This window comes from Delphinapterus leucas, chromosome 3 (genome assembly GCF_059928025.1).
Source record: "Delphinapterus leucas isolate spDelLeu-1000000601 "Yukka" chromosome 3, BTC_Dleu_Yukka2, whole genome shotgun sequence".
Lineage (NCBI taxonomy): Eukaryota > Metazoa > Chordata > Mammalia > Artiodactyla > Monodontidae > Delphinapterus > Delphinapterus leucas.
Genome location: NC_143131.1, coordinates 31,897,037 through 31,918,796, shown reverse-complemented (window position 1 = coordinate 31,918,796; position 21,760 = coordinate 31,897,037). Strand labels below are relative to the sequence as shown.

At 34.1% G+C, this 21,760-nt stretch overlaps 1 protein-coding gene across 12 annotated transcripts in view; it reads right to left on the bottom strand.

Moving 5' to 3' along the window:
- The window catches only part of NIPBL (NIPBL cohesin loading factor), a 215,050-nt gene that overhangs the window by 127,498 nt on the left and 65,792 nt on the right, over positions 1-21,760 (bottom strand). For 10 of the 12 annotated variants that reach the window (XM_089908775.1, XM_089908777.1, XM_022599178.3 and 7 more), the window contains 7 exons: positions 17,987-18,129; positions 15,857-16,022; positions 13,945-14,072; positions 8,215-8,314; positions 7,547-7,698; positions 2,551-2,711; positions 1,550-1,646 (listed from right to left, as the gene is read on the bottom strand). In XM_089908775.1, the coding sequence (XP_089764901.1) occupies positions 1,550-1,646; positions 2,551-2,711; positions 7,547-7,698; positions 8,215-8,314; positions 13,945-14,072; positions 15,857-16,022; positions 17,987-18,050 (868 nt within the window). In that variant the 5' untranslated portion in view covers positions 18,051-18,129. The other 2 variants (XM_089908774.1, XM_089908778.1) reach the window with 2 other exon arrangements.

Here is a 21,760-nt window from a genome sequence, read left to right as displayed (position 1 = left end):
TTCTCTTTCTATCTAAAGTTATCTATCCACCTAACAATCCATTCATCCATTCACTCATCTATCCATCCTCAACAGTTAGAGGAAAAATGGTCTGGTTATCTAGAGCAACCAGCTATCCCACTGTTATTCCTCCCTGGCACTCTGATTATTTCTTACTCTGAAAATACTTGTGAGATATGTACCTAACTTTGACACCTAAAGTACAAATAGAGTTACTCTGGAAGTTGTTCTCTCTTTCAGAAGCTGGGTTACTTCTATGTCTGGAAATTCACAGAATTATAGAATTAGAATGGCTCATAATTCTAATTATTGAATTAGAATGGCTCATAAAAGTTCAACTTTCACCTCATGAAGAATATCCCTGATCAAAGAGTTGGAACATAATCTCTGAAAAAAAAATCTTTACAATGAGGCAGACCAGTCCATGTTTTAGACGGCTATAATTAGAATTTGTCACAGATAGATAAAATTTATTATCAGCTATACTGCAATTAATTAAAAGCTACTTCTTTAAAGTGGATACAATATTCTCTTCCAACAAACTTGGATGACTCCAATTATTAGACCTTAGTTTTAAGTATTTTAAAAAATAGTTCAAACATGGACTCAGAATTTTGTGACTCTATTATACACAGAAGACCACACAAGGTTCTTTGGGAATTTGAAGATAAATAAAATTCACGTCCATAAGATAGTACAGGATAAGTTATTAGAAAAAACAGAAACTAACGGCTTGGGGAAACCAGGGAAGAGTCAATAGAAGATCACCCATTTAACTTAGAATTTGAAGAATTAATACGATTTTAATAAGCAGAAATGAAAGTAGGTGTAAGAGATCTAGTGAAGTAATTAACATAGAACAGGCCAGATTTTGATAAATGACTACCGAAGAAGTAAGAGAAGACTTTAAAGATAATTCAGGATTTGGAATAGCATTAAGAGAAACAGGAATGGCAGAAAGAACAGTGAGTACAATTTTGAACATGAATTTGAAATACCAGCTAGATATGAGGAGGTTTTGTCCGGAAATGAAAAATTACAACTTGGGAGACAGGACTGGAAGCAAAAGACATTGATTTGGGGGCCCTGTTCATAAAAGTAACAAACGCTATTACCAAAACTGAGTAAAATAGCCAAGGAAAAAAGTACAATGGAAGATTAAAAATCTAATGATAGAAATCTTGAGAAATGATAGAGCAGAGAAAAGAGCTAATGAAGAAAAAAAAATCAATGAAAAAAGGATGAGGAAAATAGGTGGATTCAATACAAAATAAGTTTGGGGGGGTGGGTGAAGATTGGGGAAAGCTGATCAATAATTTCAAATATTTAAGAAAGATGAAAAAAAAAGTGGTTTGAAAAGACCACTGGATTATTAGTAAGAATGATACTGTATATATCTGAAAACAGTATCAGTAAGTACAGGTTCATTTTTTCCTACAATAAGTGAAAAACAATAGAGAATAATTTTTGGTAACTGCATTAAGAAGTCTGAATTCTTTACTCAACTTGAAATGTGAAAAATTTAAGGAAATTTTAGTTACAATGATACCTTTTGGAGTTCCATCACTTCCAGCAGGGGAACATACTGGCTGTGGAGACCTCAAGGGAAAAGATGCAGCATTCCTCATTGTTGAAGAATCTCCATCCTAGGAATAGAGTATAACATTTATATCTTGAATGATAGAAGAGGCTTTATAGAAATCTTAAAGAGAACCAATAAAAGACATAAATTACTGACAGGTAAAGTGTTGGTATTCAAAAGCATTATTCTTCTGCACTTTCCTGTTTTCTTCGTGGTATATCTTAGAAGAATTGAAATTGTATCCAAAAGAATCAACAGCCTAAGCATAGCAATGAATAAGAAAACTGGTATTACTAGTATGCTCCATTTTTGTTTGCTATTTTCTACCAAAGGAGCTCTGAACATCCCACCAGGCTGTAAATGTAAATGTCTTGAGGGCAGAGTCCAATGTCATCTTTGTTAAACTTAAATACATGTAACTTATGCGATAATACCACCAAACCAATGACAAGACAGATTTCCAGTATGTGGAATATTACAGTAACATTAAAGCAACATTAAATTTCAGGGAAAAAATTTCTGTACAAGTCTTAGAGGGAAAAAGAGCTAAGCACTAATAAATAAAGGCTCATTATTTAAGAGGACATCTGTGTGAGCAAACATTTAAAAATGAAGTATATTTCATTACGGACCTAAACCTCTAGACCAGAGGTTGGCAAACTTTTTCTGTAATGCGACAGATAGTATATATTTCAGGCTTTATGGATCATATACAGTTTGTCACATAACATTCTTTGTTGTTGTTCTTTTAAACTCTTTATTATAACTGTGAAAATCAGTCTTAGTTTATGGGTCAGACTATTGGCCAGTTTATCAACCCTGCTCTACAGGTACAGCTAGATTCTCAGACCCAGTATAATCCTCAATAAAAGGTAGATATCCTTCAAATTACAGAACTGAAATACTAGGTTATAAGACAAATATTAGAACTATTTTATTACCTTAATGACAACTAATATATTACATACGTCACTACTTAGCCTGTGCACCATGTGTAGGTAGTCGTCACTTGAGCCATGTCTAGGATTATCAGCATGATGATTAGCAGAATTGCCAGACAACGAACCAGAAACTTTATTATCATGTAGGTTTCTCAAACCACCTGCAACAATGGGACTTGATACCGATGCTGAAATTAATAAGAATTTTAAAAAAGCTTTATAAAAATAAACTGTTAAAATTCTTACAGGACAATAATAATTGTTCACAAGTAATATTTTAGCATACATAAATTACAAAGACTAATATAATGAGCTGGCTGACTATCCAGAGCTTGATCATATCTTAACACTTTGCCACAAGTCATTCAGATTGATTTTTGAAAAGAAATAAGACATTAGATATGGCTGAAGCTCTCCATATATCTGCATATTCCTCTCCTCTATTTCCTTCCCCTTATTCCCTAAAAGTAATCACTATACTGAATTTAGAGTTCACTCTACCTATGAATACCTTTTTAGCTTTGCTATAAATGAATATATTCTTAAATAACACATAGCACTGTTTTGCACATTATAACTTTGTATAAATGGTATATGTATTGTATATATCCTTCTATAACTTGCTTTTTAAATTCAATATTGTGTTGAAATGTATCCATTTTTATATATGTAGTTTTAAATTCATTTACTTTGAATAAATACGTATATTCTGCTGCATAATGTACATACTTTATCCATCCTTGTGTTACTAGTTTATTTTTTTATTTTTAAAAAATATTTATTTGTTTGTTTGTGCCAGGTCTTAGCTGCGGCAGGCGGGATTCTTAGTTGAGGCTTGCTGGCTCCTTAGTTGTGGCATGCAAACTCTTAGTTGTAGCACGCAAACTCTTAGTTGTGGCATGCATGTGGGATCTAGTTCCTGGACCAGGGATTGAACCTGGGCCCCCGGCATTGGAAGCGTGTAGTCCTAACCACTGTGCCACCAGGGAAGTCCCTTGTTAGTAGTTTAGATTGCTTGAGTATTTTTGTCATCATAAACAATGCTGTAATGTGTATTCTTGTATATGACTTTTTTACAAATGTTTCTTAGGAGTGAAATTGCTGGATATTCCTGTTTTTAAACCTTACTAAATATTAACGAATAGCTTTCCAAATTATTTATGTCCACTCTACTGGTAGTAGATAAGTGTTCATACTGCTCTATATCCTTGCCAATGATTTTCATCAATTTGAAGATGGGAAATGTCTCTGATAGCCACTTTAATTAGCATTTCCTTCCTTAATTAACAGTGAAGCCAAGCATCTTTCATGTGTATTGGACATTCAGATTCCCTACTTAACACAAAAGCATAAAAATTACTGATATTTTCTTTCAAAAGTTTCATAGTTTTGTTTTTTCACACTTAGTCTTTAATCCATGTAAGAATAGAATATCTTTTCCATGAATGCTTGCTAGAACTTGAGATAAAACTGCCTGAGCATTTTTAGCCCCACTCCTACTTGTAAGGGAGATAGATTTTTTTTGCGGTACACGGGCCTCTCACTGTTGTCGCCTCTCCCATTGCGGAGCAGAGGCTCCGGACGCACAGGCTCAGCGGCCATGGCTCACGGGCCCAGCCGTTCGGCGGCATGTGGGATCTTCCCGGACCAGGGCACGAATCCGCGTCCCCTGCATTGGCAGGCGGACTCTCAACCACTGTGCCACCAGGGAATAGCCCAGGGAGATAGATTTTTAACAACTGAAGGAGGTATGTATTTTAAACTGGAACAGATATTGTCAAACTGCTCTCTAAAATGGTTGTATCAATTTATGTCCCTATGAAGACTGTATGAAGTTCAAATTTCCCTGCACACTATAAAATGTTACTAATCTGATAGCTATAAAATTTTATTTCAATTTAATTTTGATTTGCATCTCTTTAATTGTGAGCCAGGCTGACCATACTTTCGTATATGTATTAAATCTTTCCATATCCACTTTGCTTTTCTTTTTCAGTAAATTGTTTAATTCTTTAGTCTATTTTTGTCTTATTCTTATCAACCTGCATAAGATCTTGCTGTATTTAAAATTAATACTTTGTAATAAATATTGAAAAAGTTTGTTCCCTAAATTTACTTGTCCTTATTTGTTCTCTCCTATTACACAGAAATTTAGAATTAATCTGGGGTTTTTTTCCATTTCTAGAATCCAGTCCTGCTTAGAAACAAGGCCTTCTCAACCCTAAGGTACCCAAAATTCACCCCACGTTTTCTTCTTATAATTTCTTTTTAAATTAATTAATTTATTTTTGGCTGCACTGGGTCTTCCTTGCTGTGTGAGGGCTTTCTCTAGCTGTGGAGAGCGGGGGCTACTCTTCGTTGTGGTGTGCGGGCTTCTCATTGCAGTGGCTTCTCTTGTTGCAGAGCGTGGGCTCTAGAGTGCAGGCTCAGTAGCTGTGGCACATGGGCTCAGTAGTTGTGGCTCGCGGGCTGTGGAGTGCAGGCTCAGTAGTTGTGGCACTCAGGCTCAGTTGCTCCGCGGCATGTGGGATCTTCCCGGACCAGGGCTCGAACCCGTGTCCCCTGCATTGGCAGGCAGATTCTTAACCACTGCGCCGCCAGGGAAGCCCCTTCTTCTTATAATTTTATGACTTAAAATACAAACGTAAATAGTTCATCCATCTAGAACACTTTTGCTCTAGATGATCTAGGAATCCAAATAAAATTTCAAAATGCCTAGCCAACCAATCCAACATGATTTATTAAACAATCCATTATTACACACTGATTCAAAATACCATCTTTAGAATGACAAAATTGGAAAATCACCATTTTCCAATGACCAGTGTAAAAACTGATGAAAAGAGAATCATTATTGGATGGTAAACCCTTTAGGATAAAGATTAATAGGAAATAGGACAGTTACATGATCTCAAAATATCACCTGACAGATTGCTCACTGATTGCAAAGAAATATTATGTTCCTTATAAAAGAAGACATGGAGTAGTCATTACCTAAATGTCACTAATAATGAAGCCACTTGCCATTATATGCCCTCTGATGTGATGCAATATCAAGTGTACAACATTACTTATTTAGTACCCTTGCCAAAAATATACAACTAGAAACTAACAGAGCCTTTAAAGATAACTTCCAGTTGGTAGAAAATATAAGAAGTATATAAGCAAATTAAACAACACAATGAGGAAACAGTGAAGTCTAGAATATGGGATATTCTACAACAAAAGTAGCACAGACTCCTCAAAAAACCAAAAATTACTGTCATGGGGAAAGGGTATGGGACTGTTTAGATTAAAAGAGTCAAAAGAGATGTAAAAACCAAATGCAATGTGTGAGAAACTAGATTAGATCATATGTGGGGAAAAAAAGGTTATAAAAGACATATTTGAGGTCAACTGGTGAAAACAATGTAGATGGCATCAGATGATACTACAGAAATGTTCTTAATTTTTTTAGGGGTAAATTATTACACTTGGTGTTTATAAAGGAGAACTGACTTCCTAGCAGATGTATTTAAGGACAGAGAGGCAGAATGCCTGTTGGTGAAATGTTTCACTGTGCTATTCTTTCAACTTTTCTGCATTGTTAAAATTTTTATAATATAAAGTGTTTTTTTTGTTTTTTGTATTTTTTATAAAGTGTTTTTTAAATATTACCTTTCACAAACTCTATATTCCCACAGACATCTGCCTTATTTCTGGACCCATTTCTGTCCCATTTACCAATCTATTTGTTCCTTACCACATTAAATTTTCTTATTTATAATAATTTTGGTATCTGTGTGGGGCTAATCCCTTGTATTATTTTTGGTCTCTCAAGTATCCAAGAATTTCTAAGAAATGACTCATTACTGAATAGGCCCTCAAACTACATTTTTCTTTTGATTTTGTGATTTCAATGTATTCTTTTGAAAAAGCTGGGTTTATCTTGTTATAAAACAACAACAGTGTTTAGAGTAAAAATTTATGTTTTCTACACATATTTATGTGGATATTTCCATATGAAGCAAATGTGTCCTTTCAATATTTTCCCTCTTATTAATTACATTTAAAATGTTTCACATAACTTTGGCATACCAGAGTAATATTTCACAAGTATCAAGAGCCCATATACGCGCATACTTCTGTTCAGTACTCACACTAAATTCTATAACTTTGGAGGTTTCTATTCCAAAGGTGTGATTGGTCTCCAAGTTTTTCCTTGACTTACTATATAAAATAGGCTCAACCTACCATTTCATTATCTAGCTTTGGAAAACCAGAAATTGGCTGTTTTAATAGATGACACTAAGTTAAAAGTTTGTAAGATAAAAGTTTATAAATGAAGCATGTTTTGATTCATGCATAATGAAAAACCAAGAATACAAACAGGTACTAACGACTGACTGCGAATGTTAAAAATCTGCTGTTAATTATGAGGGATAAAAACACAGATATCTGTTATACTATCTTTTGTACTTTTCAAAATTTCTTTAAAAAAGTACAATATACTAGTAAATACATTATTTAATAGCCATGACACAGAGCCCAACGCAGTATGATCTTAAAAAGACATCATATTATCAACAATTGACTTCAAATGAGAACTAATAATCTAATCCCAGAAAATTTTGAATCCAAGATTATTAATTTTCCTCTACCAGTACTGTATCTACTTGATATTAAAATTTTCACACAACATATACTTTACTAATTAAAACGTAATTCTTCTTTGACTTAGTGCTACTGTAAGAAGCCCAATTAAATAAAGCAGTTCCTAATTTCATAACCAGATATACTCAGTTGTATAATATAATAAGGTAATCCAAAGAGTCAAATTACACTGATCTTTTTATCTCCCAGATGACTTCCCAAGTAATAAATGTAACATATTTTTAATAATATAAGCCACAGCTTAAAAGAAATGTTCATTGACAAAAAAGTATACAGTTTAGTATCTGTGTTTTAAAATTTATAAAAAGAAAAAAATGAATTTGCTGGGAACTAGAGGCATTCCCTTTAAATAAACAAGCAACTTTCTTACCTTGCTGCATTTGTGGATGTGTTGTATAACTTGAAGGATGGGAATATGGCATGTATCCTGCAGGGCTTTGTGGGGCATATGGACTAGGCACTGGGCTGTTTTGTTGTGGCATAAATCTGTTCCCAGAGCTTGTCTGTGGTGGCACAAACCGGCTAAAACCCAAAACCCAAATAAACAATATCAGGAAATGAAATAAATATGATATTCCTTGATATTTCACTGTCATAAAATTCTCCAAACTCTAATTTGTATAAAATATATGTACACAGAAAAATTCTGAAAAATCAATAACATACAAAAATCATTCACAATTCATAATCTAAGAGTTATATTAAGCAGTTTGTAAAAACTGGAGTAATTCATTTATTTTACATGCTCCCTAAATTCTACTCAATGAATTTTCTTATTTATCTCAAACACGCTGGTTATTTTAACACATTCTTTTGTTTGTATGAAATTAAGTTACTATTTATTTAAATTAGTATATTAGAGCATTTCCACATATAACATTTTAAGGCAAATATTCATGTGGGTTACTATTTAAGGCTAAGCATCTAAACTTTTTAACTACACGTAATTCACCATTACCTAAATATATGTATACACTATATATTCCCAAGCATATTTACTACAGAAAACAGTACTTAATAAAATGATATATACATTACCTGGAGGGGCTATGTGAGATAGTGGTTTGTTGATAATTGGAAGATGCAGGACTACTGTGCATGGAATTCTGAGAAAGTTTATACTGAGACATCATCATTCCTACACAACATACAAAAATGGTAAAAACATGTCATTTTCTTCCAATGGTAAAGCATTCTTTAAGTGATTTAAATCAATCATTCTTTCACAAACATTCAAAAGTTCTTTCTGTTCTTTTCTTTTTGACCAACATGTTAAGTTTGTAGAGCAAAATATAGAAACTATAAATTTCAAGTACAACCAATTTTACCAAAACATCCTTTTAGCATATAACTAATCCAGGGACAGAGACATAATTTTTTGTTTTTAAATTTACTTGCTTACTTATTGTCCTATCATTTAGCCTTAGAATTGAAAAGAACTTTCAGAAGTTGCTCTATCTAACCTCTTTCCAAATACTACACACTTCTGTCTACAACAGGCTTTTGGATGGTTTTTCTATTACATGGAATACTTTATTATATACATCTCCCACCTTAGGAGCTTAATTTTACAACTCTATTTCATTGTGATTCGGACGTAAGTTTTTTTTTCGTTGTTTTTTTTTTTTGCGGTACGCGGGCCTCTCACTGTTGTGGCCTCTCCCGTTGCGGAGCACAGGCTCCGGATGCGCAGGCTCAGCGGCCATGGCTCACGGGCCCAGCCGCTCCGCGGCATGTGGGATCTTCCCAGACTGGGGCAGGAACCCGTGTCCCCTGCATTGGCAGGCGGACTCTCAACCACTGCGTCACCAGGGAAGCCCCGGACCTAAGTTTTAAAAAGTACTTTTCTTAGGGGCCCAAAGTTTGAAGTACTGAAATTACCATCTGAAAGTCTGTTAACAAACAACAGAATGCTCCTGTTCTTTCTTCCACAGTAATTCTTGCCATAAAATAGGATTAAGTGAATATATGTTTAATGAATGAAAGTGTGAAAAGAGCTTTCAGAGTCTCACATTTCTTTTCAAGTTAGACATTGTTCCTTCAACTGTTGCATAAGTGGCATTTTGTTATATAGGAGATGCGGAAAAATTCAGCTATTTAGACACTCTAAAATCAAAGATAAAAATCTATGATTAACTCTGACCTTTCTATGGTATGTATAGCCAATCTTTCTGGGAGTTTCAAGTATCACATTATTTCCCCAAATTTCATTTCCTGCTGCTGCTATGAAAAGTGCCTTTCACCAGAAACATTCAAACAGAAGTTACATGTTCATTTGCCAGGAACTACAGAAAGGATTGTAGCTCTACCACAGTGGCTGAATGAGATGAGAGCACCTCAAAGTCTAACACTAATAGCGTATTTTCTATGTAGTCTAAATTTCAATTTATGAATTTTCTCTTCCAACTCAAATTCAGTACTAAATCATATATTCCATGGCTTAATAATTTAATTACTATAACTACTGTTGCTGAATTTTTTTTTTTTTTTTGAGAGAAAGGGGGCAAGACTCCATGAGATGGGAATTAAAAAGTATTTTCTCCTGAATTAACAGTCATCACTGTGACAAGCTGGAATTACTAGTTTGGAGGCAGTGGCTTTATAAATAAAAGGGGCAAATGAAATACTAGTAGTCCTTTCTGATTCTCTCAGAGATCCAAAGAACTATGAACGAAGTGATTTGCACATTATTAAATTTTTTCCAAATGTGTGACTCACATTTATATTTAACAACCAAAAATCACCTTTTAAAATTTTAAAGCCAAATGGAAAATGCTTAGAAAAAAAAAAATCACAACATGCAATGAATCAGTTTTTAAATGCTAGTTTGTTTTTACAAAGTAGGATATGGAGAAATGAAACAATGTTTCAGACTAAAAAATAAGCATATATAGTAAAAACCACAAAATATGTGACTGAAAGGTGAATACTCAAAGTTTCTTATTAGAGATATAAGTTATAAAAATGTAGTATAAATAGCCTCGGAAGACTTCCTTTATTCAATCTTACATTTATTTACGTCATCCTATACTCAATGCCCTTATCCTATTTCCTATTACAGGCATACCTCGGAGATATTGCAGATACGGTTCCAGACCACCGCAGTAAAACAAATATCGCAATAAAGGGAGTTACATGAATTTCCTGTGGTTTCCCAGTGCATATAAAAGTTATGTTTACACTATACTGTAGTCCATTAAATGTACAATAGCATTATGTCTAAAAAAAACAATGTACATACCTTAATTTAAAAATACTTTATTGCTAAAAAATGCTAACCATTGTTTGAGCCCTCAGTGAGGTTGTAATCTTTTTCCTGGTGGAGGGTCTTGCTCAATGTTGGTGGCTGATGACTGATCAGAATGGTGGTTGCTGAAGGTTGAGGTGGCTCTGGCACTTTCTTAAAATAACACAACAATGAAGTTTGCTGCATTGATTTGACTCTTTCCTTTCATGAATGACATCTCTGTGGGACGCAATGCCATTTGACACCATTTTACTCACAGTAAAACGTCTTTCAAAATTGGGAGTCAATTCTCGCAAACTCTGCTGCTACTTTGTCAACTAAAGCTTATGTAATATTCTAAATCCTTTGTTGCCGTTTTAACAATCTTCATAGCATCTCAGCCACAAGTAGATTCCACTTCAAGAAACCACTTTCTTTGCTCATCCACAAGAAGCAACTCCTCATCCATTAAACTTTAATCATGAGATTTCAGCAATTAAGTCACATCTTCAGGCTTTACTTCTAATTCTAGCTCTCTTGCTATTTCTACCACATCTGCAGTTACTTCCTCCACTGGAGTCTTGTACCCCTCACAAGTCATCCATGAGAACTGGAATCAACTTCTTCCAACTTTTGTGAATGTTGATATTTTGACCTCTTCCCATGAACCATGAATGTTCTTAATGGCATCTAGAATGGTGAAACATTTCAGAAAGTTTTCAATTTGCTTTGTCCAGATCCATCAGAGGAGTTACTATCTATGGAAGCTAGAGTCTCATGAAATGTATTTCTTAAATTAATAAGACTCGAATGCTGAGATGACTCCTTGATCCATGGGCTGCAGAATGGATGTTGTGCTAGCAGGCATGAAAACAACATTAGTTTTGTTGTACATCTCCATCAGAGCTCCTGGATGACCAGATGTGCTGTCAATGAGCAGTAATATTTTGAAAGGAATCTTTTTCTGAGAAGCAGATCTCAACAGTGGGCTTAAAGTATTCAATAAACCATGTTATAAACAAACATGTTTGTCATCCAGGTTTGTTATTCCATTTATAGAGCACAGGCAGAGTTGATTTTGCATAACTCTTAAAGGCCCTAGGATTTTCAGAATGGTCAATGAGCACTGGTTTCAACCTAAATTCACCACCTGTATTAGTTCCTAGCAAGAGAGCCAGCCTGTCCTTTGAAGCTTTGAAGCCAGGCATTGACTCTCCTCTCCAGCCATGAAAGTCCTAGGTGGCATCTTCTTCCAATACAAGACTGTTTTGTCTACACTGAACATCTTTTGTTTAGCACAGCCACCTTCATTTTTTATTTTAGTTAGATCTTCTGGATAACTTGCTGCAGTTTCTACATCAGCACTTGCAGCTTTGCCTTGTACTTTTATGTTATGGAGATGGCTTCTTTCCTTAAATCTCATAAACCAATCTCTGCTAGCTTCAAATTTTTCTTGTGCAGCTTTCTCACCTCTCTCAGCCTTCGGAGAATTGAAGAGAGTTAGGGCCTTGCTCTGGATTAGGCTTTGGCTTAAGGGAATGCTCTGACTGGTTTGATCCTCTACCCAGACCATTAAAACTTTCTCCATCTCAGCAGTAAGGTTATTTAGCTTTCTTAACATTCAAGTGTTCACTGGGGTATAGCACTTTTCATTTCCTTCAAGAACTTTTCCTTTGCTAGGTGGCTATATGGGACAAGAAGCCTAGCTTTTGGCCTATCCTAGCTTTTGACATGGCTTCCTCACTAAGCTTAAGCATTTCTAGCTTTTTTTTTTTTTTGCAGTACGTGGGCCTCTCACTGCTGTGGCCTCTCCCGTTGCGGAGCACAGGCTCCGGACGTGCAGGCTCAGCGGCCATGGCTCACGGGCCTAGCCGCTCCGCGGCATGTGGGATCTTCCCAGACCGGGGCATGAACCCGTGTCCCCTGCATCGGCAGGCGGACTCTCAACCACTGCGCCATCAAGGAAGCCTGCATTTCTAGCTTTTGATTAAAGTGAAAGACATGTGACTGTTCTTTTCACTTGAACACTTAAGAGGCCATTGTAGAGTTATTAACTGGCCTCATTTCAATATTGTTGTGTCTCAGAAAATAGGGAGGCCCAAGGAGGGGAACTGCCAGTCCTGCCAAAACATGCATTTATTGATTACACTGTCTTACATGGGCGCGGTTCCTAGTGCCCTCAAACAATTACAATAGTAACTTCAAAAATCACCAATCAGAGATCACCAGAACACATACAATAATAATAAAAAAGTTTCAAATATTGTGATAATTAACAAAATGTGACAGAGACACAAAGTAAAACGCTGCTGGAAAAATGGCACTGACAGACTTGTTCAATGTGCGGTTGCCACACATTCAATTTGTAAAACAGGCAATATCTGAGAAGCGCAATAAAGCGAGGTGCAATAAAACGAGGTATGCCTATAGCCTTTCTTCCAATCAACAATCTCTCCATATTTTCTTTCATTCCAACACTCTTCCAGAGTATGTGTAATTCTAGCTTTCCTTTCACCATTCCTATCTGTCTCCTACTACTGCCATCTAGCTTATTAGTTCTGATGAAGATACAGTCTTGCCCTGCATACCTACCTTTGATTTCCTGAAAGGAAATTTCCCTGGATTCACTTTGGGAAATGGATAGTAACTATGCAATTGCTTTAAAAACACAACTTACACACAAATATAAAGAATCAACAAAGTAATACTATTAAAAAATAAAACTAAGAAATGGAATGGCAAGCTTCATGGAGGTACTGTCAATAAATGTGGCAATATTCTTGAATACAAGTAACCAATTAAATAAACTAGACCTTCCTGGGTTCTCTAAACTATTCCCTTCTGACTGTTTTAATCTTGAGAGGGAAGCAAGTACTTGGGCTTGCCTGATTCAGTAAGCTTCAGACCAGAACAATGCTCCTAACTTAAAGGTTCTTCTTGACTACAGAAAAATCATATCTGTGTTGGACATCACATTTTTATGGGTTTTCTAATGCTTACTATAAATAGAATTTTCCTTAATAGTAATACTTATTATAAACCTTTTTCTATTGCTAAGGCAACAGAAGTGTTAAACCAATTACTACATAACCATGAATATAGTCACCATCGATTCTAAAACTAATACCTGGTATAATTATTTATACATGTACTACATGTTGAGAAGCTCTGCAGATATTTTTATTTATTATTTGATTAATGAAGACTCCTTTCATATCTATTCTATGATTTTTTTAAATAAAAAAAATTCCTAAAGCTTTTTCATTGAATGAACTAATAAAGTCTGAAATATCTAGCAAACCACGTATTAAGCTTTGCCTAATTCCCAAGGAATTTAGTTACATATTAAATTGCAAGAATGTTAACATCCGTTTAGTTTCCTTTTCGTTCTTGGCTTCATTCAAGGTATCAACACGGCATTAACAGATGACAAGCTAGCTTGTTAAAGGACACACCTGACTTTAATTACATGTGAAACAAGTTCTAATATGGGACACATTAAAAATATATATACTATGAAATTCAATTATTAAAAACCTCACCACTTTGTACATATCTGTTCTGCATACTTTTCTCCCTGAAAACGTTAGGACTCCTCGCCAGGATGGCCTGCAACAAGACTGGTATGTCGCCTTCTGGATCATCACTGCCAAGGTTATCTTTCAACTCTCTGGCATTGAAAAAATAAATACAAAACATTAAAACAGTGATGGATGATTAAGAATTCACCAGTGAAATTCAGAAAATGCTGAGGCAGAAAATCAAGAAGACTTATGGTATAAAAATAAATTACACAAGCATGTCTAACAGTTTTGTGGATTTTTGAACACGCTAATCCTAGAAGAAATAGAATTATCAAAAAAATGGTAGAGGGGAGTTCTTCTACGGACTTCTTTCCCCCCCCCATTTTATTTTAAACAGAAAAAAAAAAAAAACCCCAAACGTTATTTTATGGAATTTTAAGTTTATTTAAGAATGTTCATATTAGTTTCAAAGGAGAAAATAGTGTCTATTCTAAACTATTCAAAATAATGGAAGGGTAGAAGTGATAATTATGCACAGAAGTTGGTATTTGGGCTTGGAATATATTTTCTCCCTTACATCTGAATGTGAGTGGATCTGTCTTTTTGAGCATGTCCTCTGAATGAAATAATGTTGGCACATTGGTTAAGACAAGACCCAAGGTTACATAATTTTCCCCTCTTTATTCTCTTCTCAAATAAAGCCATCAGGGGAAAAAACCTAAGCAAGTGGTTAAGAATAGCTGCAATTAGGAAGTAGCAAATTAAGTTCACAAGTATGGAAGGTAAATGATAAAAAAATTAAATATAGGCAGTATTTTAAATCTTATATTCTACACGTCACTGTTCCACTCATTAAATCTAGTTAAGATTCATAAAGATGGTATCCACTGATAAAATTAATTTCTGGGGGCAATCTTAAAGCAGCTCTCCATATAATAAATCATAACTATACATGTGCTATTTCCCTTATCTCTTTAAATATGTGGTGAAAACTTTTGATTAAGGATGTACATGTATAAGAAGTGATATAATATTTAGGCACTGTTGAATTTCTGGAGTGACATAACCAATCATTTCTCAGTTTCTCCATCAGAAAATTCACATTTAGTATTTCACCTAAATTCATCAGCTTTAAAAATGGCCCTAAAGTATGTGCTACAGCTAATGGCAGAGACCTCTCCATTATAATGTGGTTTATCCTCATTCCCCTAAATAATGAACTTTAAGTTAAACAACAGTAAAAGAATGGAAGGACACATGAGTACCGCTGAGTAGTGGGTTGTGAACTTTTTTACATTTTTGTGTTGAGATATTACAAGTATATACTGCTTTTGTAGTAAAAAGTAAATTTTAAAAAGTATACTCGTGCAAAAGTTCTGTAAATAAGCTATGTAATTTAAGTGCATATTATTTTAAAAGTCTATTGTGTGAAAATACACACCTATGTTCAGATTGTATGATAAATCCTGGAAAAAAATTAGTCCCAAATTCTGTAGTAGCCTTGAAGTTAATCTTTGAGTTCTTGTTATACTTTACATGAAAAGCATATAAGCCTACTCCAAATAAAGCCAGCATTAAAGTCCTAGTGCCTGGGAATTCTAACTACTCCAGCAATTCCAGGAAAAAGGGAGCTAACTTCGTGAGCAACATTAGACCTCTGCACACATCCGTCTTGATGAATTCCAAGATTATTATAAGAATCGAAAAGATCCTCATAGAATCACATGGTCAGAACTACTGTCTCAAAATAACTATGGCCTATTTAAATCTCATTAATATCTCATCACAGTAAGGCTATATTCTCACTTGGATATTCAAATAATTTAAAATAAACTATGTATTAAAATTTTTTTGAAATAAAAGTAAAACCAGGAATACTGATTCTCTTAGTAAGACCAAAACTTTTCATTTTATTTCAGATTGTACTTACATGTGATCTGTTGATACCTGGTTGAGGCTATGGACAAGCTGTGAAACCAAATTATCATCCCTACAGGCCAAAAGGCAGTTCACCTCTTCTGCTATTCGTGCATTAAAGAGAAGGCTCTTTGTAGTTGTAGCAGGTAAAGGGGATGGAAGAGGCAGCTGGTTCAGGACTATTGGGAATAAAATCATATTATTAGAAACTGAGTGACAGAAAGAAATCTCTTTAGTGTTTAAATGTATTTGGGGATTAAAAATAAGTTATAAATGTGACAAATTTATTAAAAGGCATTCCGTCTCTCCCCCAACAAACCCCAAACAACTCTATTAAAACTCCCCAAACATCCCTTGGACCATAATAGATTATACTACTCTCTAAGAATAAAACTCTGTGCTAACTTTTCATGTCTTAAATCTTTATTAATTTAATAAGTGAGTAAAAAAAGAAGGGTTAAAAACTAAGTAATTTCCAAGAATTGAGACTGTATTATTTCTGTTATAAGATTTATCAGAATCAAATAAATAAACCAAGTAACAATACCTGACTCTTCACCAGATAGACAAGTAATGTGTGTTTTTAAAAGCTTAAATAAATACAAAAATAAAGAGTTCACTTTGGTAGCAGAACAATGTCCACAGAATAGGATTCTGAAGGGAGAAAAATATCTAAGGAATTTTGCTTTAAGTTATAAATTACTAAATAGTCTCTCTTCATTTTATTCTGACAGCAAACAAAAGGGCATAAATGTTTTACAGTAGTTTAAATTCAGTTATTTAATATCTTCATATAAATGAAATTTGTTCATTTGTCTAAACTAATAGTTAAGAAAGTTAACTACAGTGTCTTTGTTTTTGGTTTAATTTCTAATCACCTATATAGTATAACTATCATGCCACTCAGCCACAATGGGTAATAACAGGGTTTCTATTAATAAAAACACTGGAAACAAATTATTACTTAATAAGTAGGGCTTATTGGGCAAATTTTTAAAATGAGGTACAGCTGAGATAATGGGCAGACACCGCCCCCGCCCCCTAGCAAAGAAATTCCTGGTAGTATATTTGATTCTGTACTCCTACATATGAATTTATGCCTTACCTATAACAAAGTGATAACCAAAACTAAAGACTGTTTCAAAAGCTTTCTTACCTGAGTTATTCTAACCCTACTGGCTACTTTCTTGTTATGTCAGATTTTATAAACTAGCCCTGCTGCAAAGCTGTAGGCTGTTATCTATTTTACCCCCGCTTAAACTAGCTGGAAATTAATAACAGAAAAAAATAGTATTTTGGGGAAAACAGATGAAAACATTTCTTGAAGTTATTTTCTTATAGCTCCTTTTATGAAGCCCCATATCTTGCATAATGCTTGCTATACAAAGAAAAGTATGTCTTCTCCTCACGGTCTACCCTCCCCTCTCAAATCTCCTTTTCCCTTTATTCAGGTAGGATAAAGACTAACATTGTGAGGAGCTTTTTGCACCATTACCCAGGGACTAAGAATTAGAGTTGCCTACCAAAAGAATGAGTCCCTAAAATATTATGCTACACTAATTAAATCTCAAGAGAATGAAGATGTTCTTAAACTTAAGTGTTCAGGTAAAATAGGCTCTTGGCGTCTATGACAAACTCCAAAAGATTACTAAACATGACATTCAAAATAAACGTCACTAAGAAATCAGATTATGTTGGGCTATCAAATTTTCTTCTTTGAAGGGCAGTTTCACTTACCATTTCCATAAACGCTTTTTTAAAAGTCTGTAATAGTTCCTATATGCAAACCCATGCTTCTTTGGTTTTGATTTTTCTTAATGCTTTGTTTCATCTTCTTTGATCCTTACTTTTGCATTTATCCCTTTATCATATAAGACCTTTAAACAAACACACACTACCATTTCTTAATGGGTCCTTAGCATGAAACAGAAATTAAGGTCTTATCTATTATTAGTTGACTACACTAATTCTATTACTTTCACATTTATGCCAATAAACCAAAGAAAATAATGTTGTGTGTCATTCAAAATCTAAAATCTTTACACATTTTGTTATTTATGACGCTGCAAATAATTAATGTTATAGCCTCTTTAAAAATCAATGTCAGAGTAGAACATAAATTAGATAAAATAACCAAACTTACGGTCTGTGAGACTAGCAATCCCCGCAAGAGTAGTGATGGGGACATGGGGCATATCCCCATTCATCCTGAAGTTCTGGAATGGTGTTGCCTATGAAAGTACTTAGTTCAGGTGCCAGCTGTCATTACTTCCCATTTCCCAAACACTGCAACAAAAAAACAGACAATTATTTGTAACAATATGTCAAATATATTACTACTAGGGAAGTGCTTAAAAAATAAAATTTTCTGCTTTTCTTGTTTGCTCAAGCTATATAACAATAATAGCCATCATGCATATACTACTTACTGTATGTTACACGCTGCAAAGTGCTTTGTATACAATAACTCATTTAGTCCTCACAACAACCAACTAAAGTAGGTACTATTATTTTCTGCATTTTACTGATGAGGAAATTAATTTACATGAAGTTTCAAGTAATTTGTGGAGCAAAGATTAGAACCCAAGCAATCTGGCTCAAGAGTCTGTGTAACTAGTAGGCTATATTTCCAGACAGGGATACTCAATTTTGACAAGCACTATTTTCTTTTCCACATCATAAATACATAAAAATTTAGCTTCAACTTGCCTTTCTAGTAAATAATGTGCACATTATTAAAAGATTTGTCTTATTAAATAGCTTCATAAAATAAATGGCAAACAAAAGAAGTCTGCTCTACATCAATTATCTAAGACATACTGCTAAAATAGAAAACTGAATTGTAATTTTTAGTTTAAACAGTTTAAATGTTTTTGTTTTTTGAGGTTATACCTGCTAGTCATTAACTTTTAAGAGAACCTCTAAGTTTTTTGAATTAAAAACTTCAAAACAGTGTAATGATATAATAATAACTCCCCTTACTCCTACATCTTAATGCAACTTTACAATTTAAGTTGTTTTCATTAAAAAAGTAGTATATAAGTAGTTAAAATTAAGAACTTTCTTCTTCCTCACTTTTATTATAAATGAGATATACTGAGAAACTTCCTAAAACATATATGTATGGTTTAACAGTTAAAAAGCATCCATGGAACCACTCTAGCAATCTAGCTCCTTCTAAAGATAACAACTATCCTGTCTTTTTATCAACAGTAATCATTTCCTTTTCTTTTTATTCCTTTAATGACTTTTATATGTACATTCTTTTTTAGTAGCTGGCTAAGGAAAAAACACTGTTTTCCTTTGATGCAATGACTGACACAAAACTTGCTAGTAGAAACCCACTATAGGGAAAAGGCACAGGAAATAGCATAGGAAAGATACAATTACTACTGGCTATCCTCTATTTTTCCTTTTGCTACACGATGGACTTTACACTTTGAAGTAATTTGATTATTTAATAATCACTAAAGAAGTTTAAAGAAGCACTGCATATTTAACAGTTGCATCAAGCACTTTAAAAAATCAGTCAGAATTTAAAAGCTGACAGAGTCATCAAAACACAGTACAGTTTTTCTAAGTTTAGGTTAATAAGAAAGTTCCATTTTATGATTAGTAATTGATGGGGGAAAAAAATCACTGAATGCAAATTATGTATGGAACAGCACAAAACCTCCTGTTATTCATACATGACTTACTATTGAACATGTAAATTGCCATATTCATTCAAGCAGATTAAGTAACAAGTGACCATGTTTAAGTATTTAATTCAGAGGATAGGAACCCATAAAGAACAATATGCTAGGGGATTCTATTGTGGGCTATTTGACTTTATTCTATTTTCCTAAATTTCAGATGAGTAACATGTAAAGTAGACCCAACCCTAGGCTGGAGGGTTTTTTAGCCTAAAAAGATTTACATATTAAGTTACCACGTGTGAATTAGAAGATTAATAAATCTAACCATAATATTTTTCTCAGTTGATATAATAAAGGCATCTAAACACTCTGATGTCAACTCAAAACTGGGAGTAAGCGGGGGAAAAAGCAGGGAGCAACAGTGCTTGCCTGGTGCTTTAACTATGAATTAAGTATTTGGCTACTGACAAATATTTACACCATACTGCTGAACTGTGACAATTTCATGTAATCGAAGATTTTGAAGAACAGAAGACTTTGGTAGAAACAGACTTATAATTGTAGCTAAGGTCATAGAGCTTAATGAATATGAGTAATCTATAGAAATGTTGCTGCCTTATGCTAGAAGGTGGCCAAAGACCATCAAGAAACAACATTCCTAGAACTCTAAAAGTGAATATACACACTCCTAATTAGACATGGCATTTCTGGCTCTGGATTGGGTAGTGTTTGGTTCACCTGCCTCTGTGAAAGTACACTGTCTTTCATGAAACTACCAAAACTGAAGCTGAAAGTCATTATCTCTGGGGAAGAATGTGTCCAGAATGAAATGGTAACCAAATGGTAAAGGTTATAATGAGTGCTTTAGAACTGTCGCTTAAGGCAGTGCTTTATTTAAAATCTGTGAATGGTGACTGATTAGTAGACTGTAAGATAAATTTAGTGGGTTGAGAGCAATACTGAGAGAGATGGAGAGAATAGAACTGTAAGGCTACACTGCACACTGCTTTGAGAGTCTAGGTAACATGTCTTTCTAATGATGGGTCACCAAATCAAAGCAGTTTGAAAGTTGCTGATTTAAAGAAATGGAAGAGTAAAGAAAGTAGCCCACTGCGTAAGTGGTAATGAGAATGAAATAAAATAATGCATGTAAATCACTTGACATACTACCTGGCACATAGTAAGTGATCCAGAAAGTTAACAATGTTACTGCTAACTGGAAAAACACTTCCGGAGGAGCAGAGGGGAAACACAGGTGCATAAGGGGAAGGGGTCTTTCAATACAAGACACCTACAATTACTAATCATTAATTAGTGGAAGACATTTTGGTAAATTTCCATTTCAGCCCATTATAATGAGTCTGAAGGGAACTTCTAAGCACTTGCCAAGATTTTTAAAGACCCTAGTCCTTCACTCATTTAATTTCACTTCAAAATTTATGATTTCCTAATGTAAATGATAGAAATGAAAATAAAACAGTATTGGTAAAAGTTATAATAATAATATTCAAATTGAAATGGATTTGGAATAAAAGGCAATCTCATAATCTGATGGTAGATAAACTTTCCTGGACAGCCACTTTGTACCCCACAGCCCCAAAATGTGTATAATCTGTCTCAATAATTGCACTTTTTTAGTAGTGAAAAACTGGTAGAAATGATAACTAACATTTATTGAGGACCTACTATATAATAAAAACTGGTAATAAACACATAAAATGTACTCTCATTCAATTCTTATATAAACCTGAGGTACTAATATTCCAGTTTTATTTAATGAGGAAACTTCTTGATTTGTCACATTATCTCAGAAATCTTTCATAAATGCAGATATGTCTCCTTCTTTTTCTAATATTATTTTATAGCTTGACTGAAGTATCAAATTTAAATGAATATTATTCAGTAAACTATATCATGTAAATATAAAGTAAGGCGACTATGGCTTTATGGAATCAGATTCCTTACTTGATAATTTATAACCATGTCTATTTTGAACTTGGTTCACATTTTATGGTACTTCAAGTACTCTTACTTTCTTCTTGATCGGACTATAGAGCAGTAAGCAAAACTCACGTTGAAGAAAATCAGTCTTTGATAAAAGATTATAAAGAATAAGTTAACACCCTCATACTTTTTATGCTGAGTTAATAACTTCTAAAAATTGGCATAATATAATAACATTTTATTAAATATTGTCAAGCACAAACCCCTTATTTCCTCCATTTCTGAGCATATCATCGATGAGATAAATGTATGCTAAATATAAGATATCAATTTGG